This window comes from Clarias gariepinus, chromosome 15 (genome assembly GCF_024256425.1).
Source record: "Clarias gariepinus isolate MV-2021 ecotype Netherlands chromosome 15, CGAR_prim_01v2, whole genome shotgun sequence".
NCBI lineage: Eukaryota > Metazoa > Chordata > Actinopteri > Siluriformes > Clariidae > Clarias > Clarias gariepinus.
The window spans coordinates 15,167,498-15,184,914 of NC_071114.1; the positions used below are offsets into that span (position 1 = coordinate 15,167,498).

Here is a 17,417-nt window from a genome sequence, read left to right on the forward strand (position 1 = left end):
TGGTGATTGGTGCTTATATTTTACAATAGCAAATTTAAATAACAAAAATTTGAAAAAAGAAAATAATAACAAACACACTGTCTTCTCTCCAAAACACATTTATTACATATACACATTTGACAAAACAAGAGATGATAAAACATGCTAAACTGTATATGCTACAAGCACTCAGTACAGGTAAGCCTTGCATTGACCTATGATGTCCTCAAAACTTCTTTTCTTCCAGAAGCACAAAAACCAAGTTAAAACATACTGTAGAAAATAGACACATCTGTATATTTGGTTAATTTTGACCATTTTTTTTTTCAAAGCAGTTAATAAGAAATCTGCATTTTTATTGCTCACTTACAGTATAACAACACAATAGCCTTTTTTCCTCTGCCATGTGTACTGATATGAAGCCTCATTTCAGTGCACTTTATATTCTTAACCCTTCATCAGTAAAGTTAAAACAAAAGAAAGAGATTCTGCACAGGTGAGTCAAATCTGAGGTAGCTCCTCAAGCAAGTCTATTTGCACAGCGATTCCTGAGTTCCACTGGGTTACAGGCGTAATTTAGCCAAGGATTTTGTGAAATGGATAGAGGGAACATGAGGAGGTGAACGCACGGATGTCCGTGATCATGTAGGTTCCAGCAAGAGCTGGTGATGCAGGCAGGAAGGTAAGCTTGGACACCTCACCATACGAGGAACACTTGTCTGTACCGTTTTCACTCTTCTGCAGCGGATTGGAGGCAGTCTGATCGTCTTCGTCGTTTTTCTCCTCCTGCCCAAAGCCAACCACCTGGGAGTATTTGGAGTAGGCATCAACAGAAGGACATCATCATTTGTATAGGTGTATGTACTACAGCCACATAGCTAAGATACTGACTAAGGACATTATGAATTGATGGTATAAACACACATTGGCACTGAGACACAAAGTATTATACTCACATGAACACTGAGCTTCTTGCTGTCTACACCTCTGTGCTTCATATACCAGGACACAATATCAGCTTTGGTCATCTGCTTTAGAGCCGATATCTGTCAGCCAACATGACATACAGTAAACCGTAATTATATAGAGCTTGAACTGGTGATGTGCTTAACTTTTTTTTTTTTTTTTAAATAGAATCATATGTAAAGCTATAATCTGGTAAAGGTAATGTTTACTGGTGAGCCAAGACATGTTTATTTACTAAGTTTTTCCAATATGCTACAAAGCAAAAATAGCTAAAAAGAAAGCACCAGGATGTGGATGGCGTTACTTCTTTCTCACCTCTTTGCTAAGTCGGTCAAACACATACTGCTGGGTGACCACCTCAAACCAGTTTCTTTCCACCTCCTCACCAAGGTGTGTATCCTCACACTCCTTCAGCTTAATTAAAGCAGTGACTTGTGCCTGAAAGGATTCATCTGACAGATCTGCCATCATCTCACCAAAGTTCACCAAGAACTCTTCGATTTTATTCTCTACAAAGTCAGTTCTGTCAGAAAGACAATGGCTTAGTCAGGCATTGCTCAAATATCACGCTGTCAACTTGCATATCCATTATGTCAACTCAACATATAAACAATAACCTTCAATTGCAATTTAATAAGGAAACACTATTCATTCTGACTGTTAACTCGATTTATGTGATTTTAACTGTGCAAATATGATACTGACCAACCTGATTCTAAAATACATGTAAAACACACCTGAATTTGGTTGCTTGAGTTTCAACAGTAACTGAGAAGCCAAGGATACTGGATGTGTTCCTGCAGGTAGGATACACCTGATACCTGTGGGATGGGGTAGAATGAACATCCATCTTTCATCAGCACTAAATACTCACACTAAGACTTAATACAAGTAACTGCAATAAACAGGTAACTTTCAACTGACCCCAAAGTCTCTTTAGTCCTTAGGAAGTCAAAGCAGGGCTCTTCCATGTGCATCTAACCAACAAGACACAAAATATAAAACCACAGACACTTATATCACCCTTGCTCATGTGGCATAGAACTGAACTGTGGGACTCTTACCACAAGCAGCTCCATCATCGCATGCTCTTTGAGGCTCTTGATTCCAGACTGGAAACAAGCATATCAGACAATATCAAGGCCACAAAGCACACAACAACGAGAACAACATATTTCATCATTACTAAAGTTGTGTCACTTGCATAGCTTTCTGGTTCCTTGTTAAAGGGTCATAAACATATGAACACAAATAAGTCTATAATTGAGAGCTATCAACAAACAAAGATGTCCAGACAGCATAAAAAAATCAGATGTACTAATGGCTGTAGATTTAATGACTACTGTATATATCATTAGGCTATAGTGGAGCAAAAAAGCATTTAGTCAGCCACCAGTTGTGCAAGTTCTTCCACTTAAAAAGATGTGAGAGGCCTGTAATTTTCATCATAGATATACCTCAACTATGAGAGACAAAATAAGAAAAAAAAAGCCAGAAAACCACATTGTAGGATTTTTAAAGAATTTATTTGCAAGTTTATTTGCACAATTGGTGGCTGACTAAATATTTTTTTGCCCTACTGTTTATACTTAAAAAACAGTGCATTATGTATTGGAAGGACACAAAACAATAAATACCTGATAATAAACAGTGACCTCAGAATTGGCATCACCCATGTTTAGTGACTGGACTTTACACAGGTGATGTTTCTGTGGCAGATCCACCACATGGAAGAGAACAGGAGGCTCAACTGGAAGCGGCTGAAACTGAAGCCTCCTATAAGGCATAAAATCAAATTAACAGCCGGTGAACTGGGCTCAGACTGGAAAACACTGCCTGCTTTAAAGCAGAAAATAAATAGCATTACAAACACACTGATGGGTATTTCTGCTGATGTATGATTGAGATCAGTGGATCTTATGGTTATATTTGTCTCCCTGCTCTAATACAGGGTTTATTCCTTTTCTTCCTGAGAACAATTCAGACATGTGCAAGAACCCTGTAATACAACACTCTCAGCTTATGAAATGGCTGATGAGCTTCGAGATGTATTAAACTGCTAACACCCAGTACAATATATATTGGCAAACACTGACCAAAACCAAACAAACAAATAATAATAAAAAAAAACTACTTACTCAATAAAATACTGCAAGAACTCTTTGGACTCCTGTGGGAGAAGTGCCGCAGGAATTATGGTTAGGAAGAAGCAGAATTGTGACATTAATCATCACATACTAAGGAAGATTTTGTCTTCTTGCAGCCACTTCTACATTTTTATACAAAATTTAAAGGTGACTCACATCACTTGTAAAGTTGCCCTGCACAAGTCCTTCCACAAACATTTCTGCCTTAAATTTGGTGACAAACTGCATCAGATCTTTCATGGAGAGGTTTTTACTGATGGCCTGGTACTTCTGAATGACTGACCATCGAGAGTGCTCCAGGATTTGCAGACGTACATCTCTGTGACAGAACAGAGGCTAGCCATCAACTTTGTAAATTTATATATATATAAATAAACTTGATTAAAAAGGGGAACATTTTGCATGCATGACTATAGAAAGAATTAAAATGCAAATCAAATATCTGAAATAACGTAATCTAAATATGCTAAAATAACTTTGGTAGAAAATTCTATGCGAGTTCAAATTGTTTTTACTACACAACAACTAAATATAGTTTGATACCAATAATGAAACGACACCAATTACATTTTATACACAAATAAAATACCAGAAAAGCAGAAATGCCACTTGTTTTAGATTTGTGTGACAATTTGGGGGAGACAAAACCGTGTCTGAACATCTGCAGGTCAAATGATCACGAAAGCATCAATAGTTTAATCAGTAAATAAAGCAAACTGACTTTCCCAGCCTTTCTGGCTTGATGAGGATGTTGAAGTATGCCTTTTTCAACTGCTCTACAAACATGCTGAACACGTCAAGAGCTGCAGTGAAATCTGCCAAGTAGTCTACAATCAGGTTCAATAGCAACTGTAAAGACAGAAAATAACAGAATAGAATGAGATAATTAAATCTCATGGGGAGTTCTTGTGGATAAACTGTACAAACTGATTAGATCTATTAATCAAGCTAGTGAAAGAAAACTTTGCATTTGTTTAAATTTTATTTGGCAAACCACATCCTTACAGGCAGCTTGTGATTGAACCCTTTGAGACGTATGACCAAGCCGTGATCCCCTGGAACCAGTTTGAACTCCAACTGAGCAACATCTGCATCATAAGCTGGCTCAGCCAAGTTATGGACCAACATGTTCACGAAAAGGTCAAACAGAACCAGGCTTTGAGAAAGGACACAAGAAAAGAGAAAAAACATAAATATGTGGGGGGGGGGACTTCCAATTTGACACTTAATTTACACTGCAAGTTCTCCAACTATTATATATGAAGACGGAAATAAATGCAGCAAAGTTTATATTTATGCACAAAAAATGCTTAAACAAGGAGTGAATCAACACTGACTTTTCAGGAGACTCCTGGATCAGAGGTGTAAGCAAATTGAAGCGGATGTATGCTGCAGAAAGAGTTATGAAAAAAAAAGGAAACACGCATGATCATATGATTTATTTTTTCTATTACCACTTTCTCTCTCTCACTTACACACAGACGCAGACAGACACACATAAATACAGACACACACCTTTTGGAATTTTAAACTTCATGTCCTTTTTGAACCACAGTCGCCCTCGGCTGTGGTCAACGATTTTAACCGGGAACTCGGTGTCAGGACAGTCTGATGTTTTCAGTGTGAAATCCGTGGCTGGAAGCAGATCACAAACAGAAACGGAGAGAAAATAAACACTCACTCAAAAACCATACCTTTACTAGTTAATTTCATTTTCTACCATATTTTTTTATTACAGTATATTTTACTTGTACAGTATATTTTACCAATTAATTTTATTTTCTAACGTATTTCTTTTATTCATATTTATCTCTTATGTTTAAGCTTTTATTTTTAAGGTCACTGGCAGGCGTGTAAGCATTTCACTACATATCGTACTGTGTATGACTGTGTACGTGACAAATAAAATTTGAATTTGAATAGCAGGAGCACTTATCATTCAGCAAGCATCAGAACGGACCTATGAACTTGTTCTCGACTGGGAGGTGAAGGGCAGGGTTCAGAGGGAAATCTCCAGACCACAGCTCACTCCATTCCAGAGCAATATCTGTAAAAACACACAACCAAGATCAATATGAGAATTTTAACAATAAAGAATATTGTTAAATTATAGGTTAATTAACATAATTAGGACATGACAGTGGATTAGAGATGGAGTCAATCTGAATTTTGTTATGTAAACTCAATGCATTAAATTTTAAGTTTAAACCATGCATTTGTTTCTGTTTAATACTGACATTCTGCTGTTTCATCAGGTATCCAATAATGTACCAATGTTGCTTCTGTGCCAACGAAAATATTTTATGTGAGAATTGTGTGACAAGTACAGTATGTGAGAATTACATATGGATTTTTACTATGCAGCTTTCTGCTCTAAATCTGTGTAAATTAGTAAAAAACAGATAAAAACCTGTAAACAGAGACTATACTTTAAAAAAAAAATCAGTGTTCCTAAAATGATATGTAATCAATATTGATGGAATGCCTGGTCAAAATAAAATTTTAATTTTATCTGTCAAAGTGTTTCATTGTAAAATTAACCTTTATAGTCAGAGCCACTGCTTTCGATGTTTCAGTTTAAGCCAACTTTTAAGTGCTGTGGCAACCATCAGTGTAGAAATGCATCGACCTGTCTGGCAACGATAGGACGTTTACACTGTATATTATATTTTGCCAATCAGCCTAATGGCTCCCACCTTCTACACTGTACTGCGTGCCAAACCACTTCTCCTTCAGTGCGCATTGTCCCTCATGCTCCGGGGATAGCAGCAGCAGGTTCGCTCTCTCAGGAGTGAGCAGTTCCAAGGCGTCTAAAATCACCTTCACACACACACACACACACACACACACACACACACACACACACACACACACACTTTGAAGATACAATCAATCTCTACACGGCAGCAATAACTACCCTAATTATGAATGTCATTTTCTAGCGATAAACAAACAATTTATTTTAACCTAATGCTTTTAAGCAGAAACAAAACCTACAGCATGTAATACTTTAAACAGGATATTTTAACAGGTCAGATTTAAATACCATTAGCCTGACTTATCTTACACTTACGTAATGAATTAATATCAACATCACAATTCAAGCAGTGATGGAGGAAGGGTACAGCACATATACCTCTGCGTTGTATTCAAACATGAGCTGGTCTCCACAGAGAAAGTGTTCTTTAGGGAAAAGCTGCATATTCTCACAAATTTTCTCCACAAACTCAATAGGATCTGTCTATCACAAAATTTAAGAACACAGTATTTTCGACAGGCGATATTGAAAATACATGACATTGATATGTAAAATATGCATTCAGTTATTTCAAAACATGCCAAGGAGTAATCATACCTGCTCTTGGTAGTGAAACTCATTGGCATCTATCTTCTGAATTTCTTCATAAATCCTGGAATAGAGCATGATGTAAGGAATAGATACTGTAGATGTTCAATAAGTATTAATGTGCTGAGTTATATTAAAAGTATTTCTGAATGAACAAAAAATACTGTAAGTTAGCTTAGTGGTTAAATACAGTAGTGGCTAACACAACATACAATAACAAATCATTCTTATTATCTTGATATTTCATGTACATGTTAATAATTTGAAAATGTCATTAAAACATTAATGACACTTTTGTCTCAATATTTTTGGGAACCACTGCAAACAGCCTATCGTTTTTCTAAAAAAAGTTTTTTATGTTTGTTTTTAGCAAATTAATGACAAATAGGAATTATGAAGCTCCTGGATTGTAAATCATATGTAAAACACAATTGCAGAACACTTGCTGCACATAGATGTCAAAAGTATTTAAGATTCTGTGTTAGAAATGGGAATCCTGTAAAGCTTCTGTCAAGTCATTAACATTCAGCAGCTCCAGGGGTACTGTACCATGGCTGACTCTGTTCCCTGAACCCCACACATTACTTTTCCAAGCAATAATAATGAATATATTAATAATAATCACAACTTATAATGTGCACACGAGTAAGATGATTAACAGTAAAAAAAAGAAAGTGTCGAAGATCAATATGCACTTAAATTCCTTGACTTGAGTTTTACTACTTTCATTCTTAATAATAACCTCTTCCTCAGAGTTCTTTAGCTTGATGACATCCTTAATCACTGCCCTACAGAATTACAATTTTTGGAAAGAGACTATAGTACTTCTGTAAGTATAATGCTATCTCCTAAATTGTATTAACATTAATTGCTCACCTCTGTTGGGGTTTGAGTTTCTGAAGCATCTTCATGTACTGGAACACCAAATGCACCACCTATGATAACAAGAACTGTTTAAACCCTAGGCTCATTTTTTACCCCCCCCCCCAAGTGCATTATAAGCAGCTCTGAGTTTCCTGACCTGATAGAAATTTTGATAGCCCTCATCTGTCAGAGTGATGGATATGCTAAAGATGGAGTAAGTTGTGTTCTGATCAAAACCTGTTTCGCTGTTGCCTCCGAACAGAGCCAGTGCCCAGCACCTGCAAATATACAGTAAATGTTAAAGATTAACACAAACGCTACATCTCATTCACATTTGATGTTCCTATATGGTGGAAAACTGTGGGTGGACAAGATCACTGAGCTTACTTTTTTCTGAGCACAGAGAGGATACTGCCAGCACCCTCATGTCCAACCAACCAGGATAAGTAATGCAAAGGTTTCACCCTGTAATAGCACACATAGACACAGACTTTTTATACTTTCATGCATTTCCAGTAGGATGTGTGCACATGGGTACCCATCACAAGGCACAAATCCAATCACAACACCCACCAATACAATCAATAATACACTACAGACAACTCGGAAATACAGATGAGATTTGAATCAACTACACTGGAAGTGCGAAGCAACAGTATTCACTATTAAGGTTTTTTTTTACACTCGGTCCATTTTTGCCCTTAAAATTTAGACCAAATAGTCAGCATTTGCATATACTGTATGTAAACACCTCAAATGAACCCAGAATCGTCTGAAACGAACTAAACAAAGAAGACCTTGAGGGTCGTCTCAGTTCAGTTTACATTACCTCTGTGTGGTGGTTTGCTTAACCTGTGCAATGTAAATGCAAAACACAGCTTTGGTTTGCCGTGTGTCACTGTATTTAATCTTTCTAGGCTTGCAGTAAACAATATAATGCTGTTATTCAGGAATGCTTTAAATAAGGTAAATGCATTTGCTATATTTGTGCAGGCAAGGCTGGCTTAAAAGGAAAATGAGTAAACAGGAGCTATATTTTTTTCTGAATTAATAAAAAAAGATCAAGTTTACATTTCTCAACCAATTTCAATAAGCCATTTTTATATTTAAGGGTTTATAAGCTATGTGTAGTACAAAGACATTTTGTCTACTCTATCTTAGAATCTAAAAAAGTTAGGCAATAATCGCTGCTAGAAGGTTAAGAGAGGAAGTGGATTATCAGCGTTAGGCTGATATGAACTGAATTTCTTAGCTGATAGATTTACTTTTGCATAAAGTGTTGTAAAAGCTTATGCATGGATTTGGCTTATTTTCCTTGGTTAATACTTTTGAAGACGTCCTTATATACTGTAATGCCATATAATGTTTATGAAATGTGCAGAAAGTTTTTCTACATTATTAAAATTCTTATTTCCTCTTTATGTTCTAGTCATTGTAGCTTTTCCTGTGTACCAGGGCAGAACGCAGCACATTCACTTTAAAATAATGGGAGAAAAAAATTAAATAGTGCATTTTTAACTGCTAATATTTTACTATTTTTTAAACAAATTGAATGAGTTTAAGAGAGAAAAAAAAAATAGTACTTTGTAAATTTGTAAAATGTATTCAAATATAATTTCTTTGCATTTATTATTTTTACAATATTGTGACATAGTATAAAGTTGCAAAACAACACTATATAAGCTTTGCAGTACTATAGCATATATTATTTATCGCTTATTTATAAAATAGGGTGTACACATTCCACACATAGATTATATATCCTTGAATATATAATATAATCTACACATAGATTATATATCCTGAACATAAAACCAGCCGAGACATGCTTTTTATTCAGAAAAAAACAAACAGACAAACAATTAACTCCCATTAATCTTATTTGTTTATAGGCCAACTTTGGCTGCATCAATATTGCAAAGATATTGGTGATAACGTAAATCATGTCTGCTGGCCCATAAAATTAAAGGTTTGAGAGGTAAAAAGGAACTGTAGTATGAACAGAAAGAGGTCTGAGGCCACATGAGAGCTCTTGTGGAACAAAAAGGGAAATGAGACCTTTTTCAAATAAACGCACAATGTGAACACAAGAAGAAAAAAGTTCCTTTTGTTTTAGTCCACTGCAAGCGTGTGTTCACATTCGTGGCTCAGTTGCAGCACCAGAGATTGTTTTAATTAAACCAAACACTAAGAGTACAGTGTCTTATTTGTTTAAAAGGGGTTGTACTGTATGTGAAAATAAGCAATCATTTCCCCCACCTTTTTCTTTTAAATTTCAGTTTTCCCAATTATTGGAACGATTTAGGTCCATAAAAATGTATCTTGACAACCGTAAGTTATGATGGCCAAAGTTAAATAAGGTGTTATGTTTCCCCTCTAACCTGTAGTGCATGCTTTGGGGAGGTAAAGCCCAGCTGATATTAAGAGCGTGCATTTTTCTTACAGGAACCACTGGAAAAAAAATGAAAAAAGGTGATATATTGTAGATACAGGCAAACAATGTTTGTATAATAATAATTATTATTCCTTTATTAATCAAAAGACAACAATTACTTGAGTTATGGTAACTTTATACTAACAAAAGGCTGCCCAACTCTTAAGTTTAATGAAGAAAGGCTTTCCTGCCATTATTTAATAAAAAAAAAAAATTCTGAATAGAAATGCCAATTACACACACCACTATATTTAACACTTTCTGTTTAGCACACAATGATGCAACAAGCTTTAAAAAAGGCAAAATACACATTAAATAAACTAGTCGAAAATTGTGACAACACTGACAAGACAGACAAGAGAGACGGCAGTACCTCTATAAAGCTTGTTGAAGTCGGGTGTTGCAAAAGGCTCCTGACGATCAGAAAAATCAGGACGTGTCTGACCACTTAGAAGAACAAACAAAAAGACAAAAAAATAAAATAAATGACACAAGGGTTTACAGATTAACATGATAATTCAAAATGTGTGGGTCAAACACCTACTTGTTTGGGACCTTGGTGAAAATTTCCCTCACCCATTCCTCTAAAGTATCCAGGCTCTCTGCAAAAGGAAGAAATATGATAATACAGTTTTGACAAATAAATATATAAATAAAATAAAACCTTTGGATCACAGAATGAAAAAAGCAGTTAAATTTGTCTCTTGTGCAAATTTAAGAACAGAACACATGGCTGCTGTTAAGAAAAAAAGAGACTAACTTAAACAGCTAGAGGTCTGTCATGTTTGTTACCTCGGGACTGCACAGTGAGGGTCATATAATGAGCAGAGTAGTATCTCCTCCAGAACTCCCGCAGGCGCTCATAAGTATTTATCATCTTTTCCTTCGGGTCGTGTTTAAGGGTTTGCCCATTTCCTAACACATTTTAAACAAACAAAGGTTTTTTTTTTTCCCCAATGTATGTAAATACAATGTGTTAAATAAACCACTGGAAATTAAATGAAGTATACACCTTCCGCCAAACGAAATGTGAGATTTGCAATTTATGTGTTATTATCATAATTATCATTATTATGCACATATTCTGAAATACTTTTATCTTTGATAGCAAAGAATCATGACCTCACCCCAGCAGAACTTTGTCATCGGGTGGTTGGGCTTTGCTAGGCTTCCAAAGAGCATTTCTTTGCGATGAGAGTCTGATGGCCTGGCCAACTGGTATTCTGCACAGCAGGAAGAAAACACACATTCTCACAAACACTTGATTTAAAACTACAGACTCCAAGACCATTGCCTGTAATGTATATCCATCACCATCTGCATACAACAGCTCACAGGTCAACATACTTCTTTTATATGCTAGTGCTACTGTGATTAAAAAAGATGTTATTAGAATTTTCAATCTCTGGACACTTTCCTGCGCCACATGGGAGCCCCCAGGACCAGTATATTTTGTGCGACTATCAAGATGCTGAAAATATACTCACCACTATCCACTGCTTCCACCTCCCTTTCAATTGCATCTTCTATCATCAAAGGGCAGATGAAGAACTGAGCCCACCTGCGGATCAGAAAGGTAATTCCATTAAATATGTCTTTAAGTTTAAACCAGACCTCAACATGCTCCATTCACAGACCATTTTAGATACCATCTACTGAGAAGGCCCCAAAAAGCAGTACCTTTAAAGTTACATTTAGATTATGAGTTTTATTTAGTCAAATGTTGGCCCTCATTGTTAATTTTAATTTAGCAAATATTTATCACTGGGAAGTATACTTTTACAGTATTCTCATAAATCAGGAACGGCAATTTTATGTAGATAATTTTAAGACTTCATCATTTTACAGTACATAGGAATTTATCAAACTTGCCTATCCAGTGCATCTCTGAAGTACTTCCTCTGAACATCAAACTGAAAAATAGTCCTCTCCAAGTCAGTTGAAGCATTGTCGCTGCCACCGTGCTTCTTTAGAAACGCATCAAATCCATTCTCAGCTGGGTACTTCTCACTACCCATAAACACCACTGAGCGACAAAGAAACAAAGAGAGAGAGAGACACGTGTACATGCAGTAGTAAATGCCCTTTGTTTAAGATGAGTGTAATCAGGTAAAACCCATCATCAGGCAAGGCTCAGACGAATATAACCTATCCACTGTGAGCAAATAACTCTAATATATATGGTAGAGGTACAATATGTAGGTTTTTCCAAAAAAAGGCAAATAGGCCAATCACTCCAGTATGTAAACAGCAACAGCCTCAGAAATCTTTAGCAGCTATGCTAAAAAAAAGATTTAAAAAAAGTGAAGGGGCAGACAGTATCGCAAAAACATTCCTTAAAATCTCTTCAATCAGATACACTATATTGCCCAAAGTATTTACTCACTCATCCAAATCATTAAATTCAGGTTTTCCAATCACTTCCATGATTACAGAAGTATAAAATTAAACACCAAGGCATGTAGGCTGCTTCTACAAAAATTTGAGAGTGACTGGGTTGCATAGATTGCTACCTGTGCAATAAGTCCAGTCGTGAAATTTTCTTGCTACTAAATATTCCACAGTCAAGTGTTAGTGTTATTATAACAAAGTGGACTCGATTGGAAATTACAGCAAATTAGCCATGAAAAGCCACATAAAATCACGGAGTGGGGTTAGCTGATGCTGAGACGCATAGTGCACAGAAGCCATCAACTTTCAATAGTTACAGACCTCCAAACTTCATGTGGCCTTTCGAGTAGGTCAAGAATAGTGCGTAAAAAGATTCAGGATGGCCGAGAAGCTGCAGCCAAGCCTTATATCACCAAGTGCAATGCATCGGATGCAGCGGTGTAAAAGCCGCCGCCACTGGTCTCTACAGCAGTGAAGAAGTGTTCTTTAAAGTGACAAGTACTGTAACGCTTCTCTATCAATCCAATAGATGTGTCTGGGTATGCCGGTTGCCCGGAGAACGGTACTTGTACATTGTGCCAAGTGTAAAGTTTTGTGGAGGGGGGATTTTGATGTGTGGTTGTTATTCAGGAGTTGGGCTCGGCCCCTTGGTTCCAGTGAAAGGAATTCTTAATGCTTTACCGTATCAAGACATTTTGGACAATTTCATGCTCCCGACTTTGTGGGAACAGTTTGGGGATGGTTCCTTCCTATTCCAATCTGACCCCTATTCCAATGGCCCCTTCCTATTTCACCAGTACACAAAGCAAAGTCCATAAGGACATGAATGAGCAAGTTTAGTGTGGAAAAAATTGACTGGCCTGCAGAATGTCATGACCTCAACCTGATAGAACACCTTTGGGATGAATTAGAGCAGAGACCCCGGGCCAGGCCTTCTCGCCCAACATCAGTGTCTGACCTCACAAATGCACTTCTGGAAGAATGGTAAAAAAATCTTATAAACACACTCCTACACCTTGTGGAAAGTCTTTACAAAATAGTTAAAGCTGTTAAGCTACAAAGGGTGCATCATATTAAAACCTATGGATTAAAAGTTGGATGTTACTCAAGGTCATATGCATGAAAAGGGAAGCGACCAAATACTTTGGGCAATATAAAGTGTATCTTCATACAGTATACTGTATTTGCAAGAACTACACCTACATGATCTTTATTTCTGCTTAATCCAAAAAAGAAAACTTAAGAAAGAAAGAAAGAAAGAAGAAGAATGAGTTTTAATTGAGCTCACTGCAAATGCACTTGTAATGGTATTCTTCTAGTTATGGGAAAATAGTCAAACCCAGTCAGGTAAGCATTTGTTTAGAGCACAGAGATTTTCATTTCAGTAATTTCTCAGAAACCTGATGCTCGAAAAAAGCAAAACAAAAGCTAAGACAAGCCTTCAAAATCGAATAAAGACAGTAAGTAAAACAGATATAGTAACAGCTTGCATGAAAGCTATCTAACTAAAAAAAAAAAAAAAAAAAAAAAACACACAGGACTTACTGTGCTCAAGGAAATGAGCAAGACCAGGCAAATCCTCTGGGTCACTGAAGCTTCCCACACAGATACAAAGAGCAGCTGCTGACTGACAAAGAGAAAGTACATAGTGTCATTAATACAAGCTTTAACAATTTATTCCTGATTGTTTACATTATAGTTAAAACCGAAGTGGTGTTATAGTCTCCTGCAGTGTTTAAAGCAAAATACACGTAAGGCAAGGGGAAAATTAATCAGTTTTTAGATTTGGTATCCATGCACGAAACATGATCTTTAAAAAAAAAAAAAAAAAGGGGGCTTTTGAAATGTTGCTTATAAAACATTAATCCTGAAGAGATAGCAATCTATGTCATAAAATATGCAGACCATAAAAATATTAAGTAATTTTGAGGAATCAACATGACCAATTAATGGGTTTTCTTTTCTGGTATGCATGGACATTCATACACCAAGTTCTAATGTCCAGATGTTCTTGAAAATCCTAACCCGCTGGTTGGAATATAAGTATCAGAAACAGAAAGAGTGCTCTAAATTATCAGTAAAATGTACTGTAAACGAATCAAGGATTATCACCTGTTTCTCCAAAGTGCCTTTCTTCTTCTTTTTCCTCACATCACCATTCTCATCCGAGTCATTACTGTCTCCATCGTTATCGCTGTCTTCCTCAGACCCGCCATCTTTCTCGCCCTGATCACCGTCTTCCTCCCTGTCGTTGTCCCCACCATCTGACTGCTCAGACTTACACACACAGGTTTCCTGACCCAGATCCGAGATGAGAAGCGCTCTCAGACCATTGCTTAACTCAATGTACCTGAAAGTTTTGATAAAGTAAGTTTATCAAAAGAAAGGAGCATATTTATAAAACAAATCATCATCCACTGAGCAATTTCTTACCTATATTTCTTTGGGTCACTTGGTGATTTAATTATCTCTAAATCCTCAAGGTCTTCCTCTGCTTTCTTAGCTTGGTCTAGATCAGCTTTGGGTTCAGTCTGAGGCTGCTGAGACAGCGGTGGCGGCTCTCCGCTCTCAGGCCTGAGCTCTTGAGTAGTTCCGCAGGATGTTTTGGATTTGTTTTTCTGAGGCATTTCTAGGAGGAGGTTGACACTGTAATTAAACACCACATCACAGAGGAATTAACACACATGGCCAAAAAAAAAAAAAAACCCATATAAAATCTGACAACATAGCTATATTTTTACCATACACCGAGTCTGGTTTTGCCGAGAATATCACTAATGATAATGGACTAATGACATTTTATAACGCAAAGCACTAAGGTAAAGTGCGATTTTTTTACCATGACATGCACACAAAACTCATAATGCACCATTTTGGACACAAAGCATATACACCTAATAGTAATAGATTCAGTCAAGAATCATTGTTCTGCCTCCGAATGGCACAGTGGTAAAGTGCTCGCCCTATCATTTGAAGATCGCTGGTTTGATTCCCGGGTGATGCTGTAACCTCTCGCAGCCGAAGGTTTAGAGAGAGCTGATTGGCCGAGCTCTCTCAGAAGGGAGGGATGAGCGGTACTTAGTGCTCCCACATTAATGACGGTTCTACAGCCAATGAACATGACTAAATTAGAAAGAATCAGGATTATTTAAAACTATTATCAGTTGATCGGCTACTGACCAGTCTGGTTTTTAGTTTGATTGGCCATGAACGGTGATCAGCCTCGGATATAAGCATTTCTGTACCGAGCGCAGAAACTGATTGGGGAAATAGAAATAGATTTTTATGTCGTTATATGATCAAAAATCAGACAAGGTCAAAGACTGTGTGATCTAGAGCCTTTTTCTCCAAACTCTGTGAACGAATTAGACTCAAACCCACTCATTTCACACCTTTACACAAGTCTTAAAACACCACAACAGTTAATTAGACAAAAATTATATGCGCAATCACAAACCAAAAATTATATGCGCAATCAAAAGCTTTATGCGCCTGCATGCTCGCAACCGCTAACCAGTGCTTTAGCCATTGAGTTTTAGGACTTTGGAGGTTTATAATGCTGCGGAGAGCACACTGCATACTATTAACACATGTTCACCCCGTGTGGAGTGAATTATTTCCTAAGTTTGTTTAGCAGTAATCATGATGGCAGACAGAGATACGTGCTGGTCAGTTGAACATTAAGATATCGTGTTTTAAGGTAGTTTGTATTGTTGAACATAATTCGAAGGAAAATTTAATATTGAATCATGATATTTATAAAAACACGATACTCATAGAATTGCAATTTTATTCGAATCGACACCGCGGTATCGTGATAATATCGAATCGGGAGTTGACCGGTGATTCCCATCACTAATACACACACTCTGTAACAATATAAAATCACAAAGTTACTAACAGACTACTTAAATTACGAACTTTTCTCTTGTCATAGTAACTGACAGAATAACACAAGTATACATCTTCCTTTAGACACCGTCACCTTATTCCGCCTGGTGTATTTAACGCACAGTCACTGAGGCACCTGAACATTAGCTATTAGCTACTTTAGCTCAGCTGAAGTGTCACACAGTATAGTATTCGCTCTAACACACATCAGAAAACAGTACATGCAATTTAGGACATGTTTATCTTTAATTCAAAAGCGCATTTACATATTCTGCTATAAGCTTTGTGTCAAAGATTCAATATGTGCCTTGTTTACCGGTAAGATGAGCTTGGTGCTTCGTATCTGTGTAGGCCGAGTCCCAAATAACATTCACGCCCTACATACAGTAGGGACACTACAGACTCTATGAATAACGATGAATAACGGCTTCTGTTACGTTTCTATTTTCAAGGAGGCAGGCATTTGGTATTCAGCTCAGTCCCTTAAAGTCGCGCGAGAACCTCTAGTATGGAACAATGTGATTGGTGAATAGAGTTGAACACAAAAGCAAGCGATATTCTGATTGGTTTAGGTAGTTGTAAGGGAAGCTGCTGTAGGGATGGTGGACAAGCATTTAGTAGAGCAGAGAATGTGTATTTGTGTTTTTTAACATTTTTACATGCAATTTAAATCCACAACTCAATTCCATACCAGGTTTGTAAATAAAATATCCTAGCCGTCTGGCTTGCAGGCATTGCATCTGCATTTGGATTTTTCCTCCTAATGTTCCAGTGAAAATCTTTGTTATATCTAATTCTAATTCATTTCCTATCCTGTACAGGGTAATTGGAAGCCTAGAGCCTATCCCCCTATCCCAGGGGAAAAAGACAAAAGAATTGTCCAAGTCCCCAGAAAAAGTGTGACTGGGTTTCTGTAGAATGCTCAGAAAACTTGTTAGCTAATTTCCTTATAAAAATAGACAAAATGTACTTGACACTAAAGGGTCTTCAAAGCATATACTCATATACTGATTTTGTTTCCTGGGCTTTGTAGATTTTTTTTTCTTTTTTTTTTTTTCTGAAGGCATTTTTGCTCTACAGCATTTATTTGTATGTACCCAAGACTTTGGCACAGTGCTGTAAGGAATTATACAATTTTCTTTGTAAAAAAAATATTTTCTGCCTTATTTTAAGTGAGCATTTGATCTTCTAAACAATGAATTGTGACTTGGTTTTAATGTAAAAAAATATATATATATAATAAAATGAGCTCATTTATATAAACATTCACAAAGCAGGTTGAATTAGTAAATAATATAAAGATGAAGCAATGTCTATTTTTTTTCTAGTAACCACTTTATTCTCTTTACCCATCTGGAGGCTATGTCTTCTGCATGACACTGTCACCAAATCTATTGTC

General features: G+C 36.7%; 1 protein-coding gene across 2 annotated transcripts; it reads right to left on the bottom strand.

Annotated features, from left to right (window-relative positions):
- Positions 1-82: 82 nt before the first annotated feature.
- On the bottom strand, positions 83-16,425 carry nrd1b (nardilysin b (N-arginine dibasic convertase)). 2 transcript variants are annotated; one of them, XM_053512985.1, is made up of 31 exons: positions 16,335-16,425; positions 14,561-14,756; positions 14,240-14,477; positions 13,673-13,754; positions 11,609-11,762; positions 11,224-11,297; positions 10,864-10,959; positions 10,529-10,651; positions 10,281-10,338; positions 10,110-10,183; positions 9,684-9,753; positions 7,690-7,767; positions 7,460-7,580; positions 7,315-7,373; positions 6,448-6,502; positions 6,229-6,333; positions 5,789-5,912; positions 5,053-5,139; positions 4,608-4,727; positions 4,430-4,481; positions 4,098-4,248; positions 3,814-3,941; positions 3,249-3,411; positions 3,084-3,115; positions 2,583-2,721; positions 2,010-2,057; positions 1,870-1,922; positions 1,683-1,766; positions 1,261-1,468; positions 936-1,025; positions 83-783 (listed from the first exon to the last, which is right to left on the bottom strand). In XM_053512985.1, the coding sequence occupies exons 2-31, from the start codon at positions 14,752-14,754 to the stop codon at positions 556-558; spliced, it is 3,288 nt and encodes a 1,095-aa protein (XP_053368960.1). In that variant the 5' UTR covers positions 14,755-14,756; positions 16,335-16,425; the 3' UTR covers positions 83-555. The 2 variants fall into 2 exon arrangements, with proteins under 2 accessions (XP_053368960.1, XP_053368961.1); XM_053512986.1 differs by having other exon boundaries at positions 14,561-14,773; positions 16,335-16,419.
- Between the last annotated feature and the right edge of the window lie 992 nt (positions 16,426-17,417).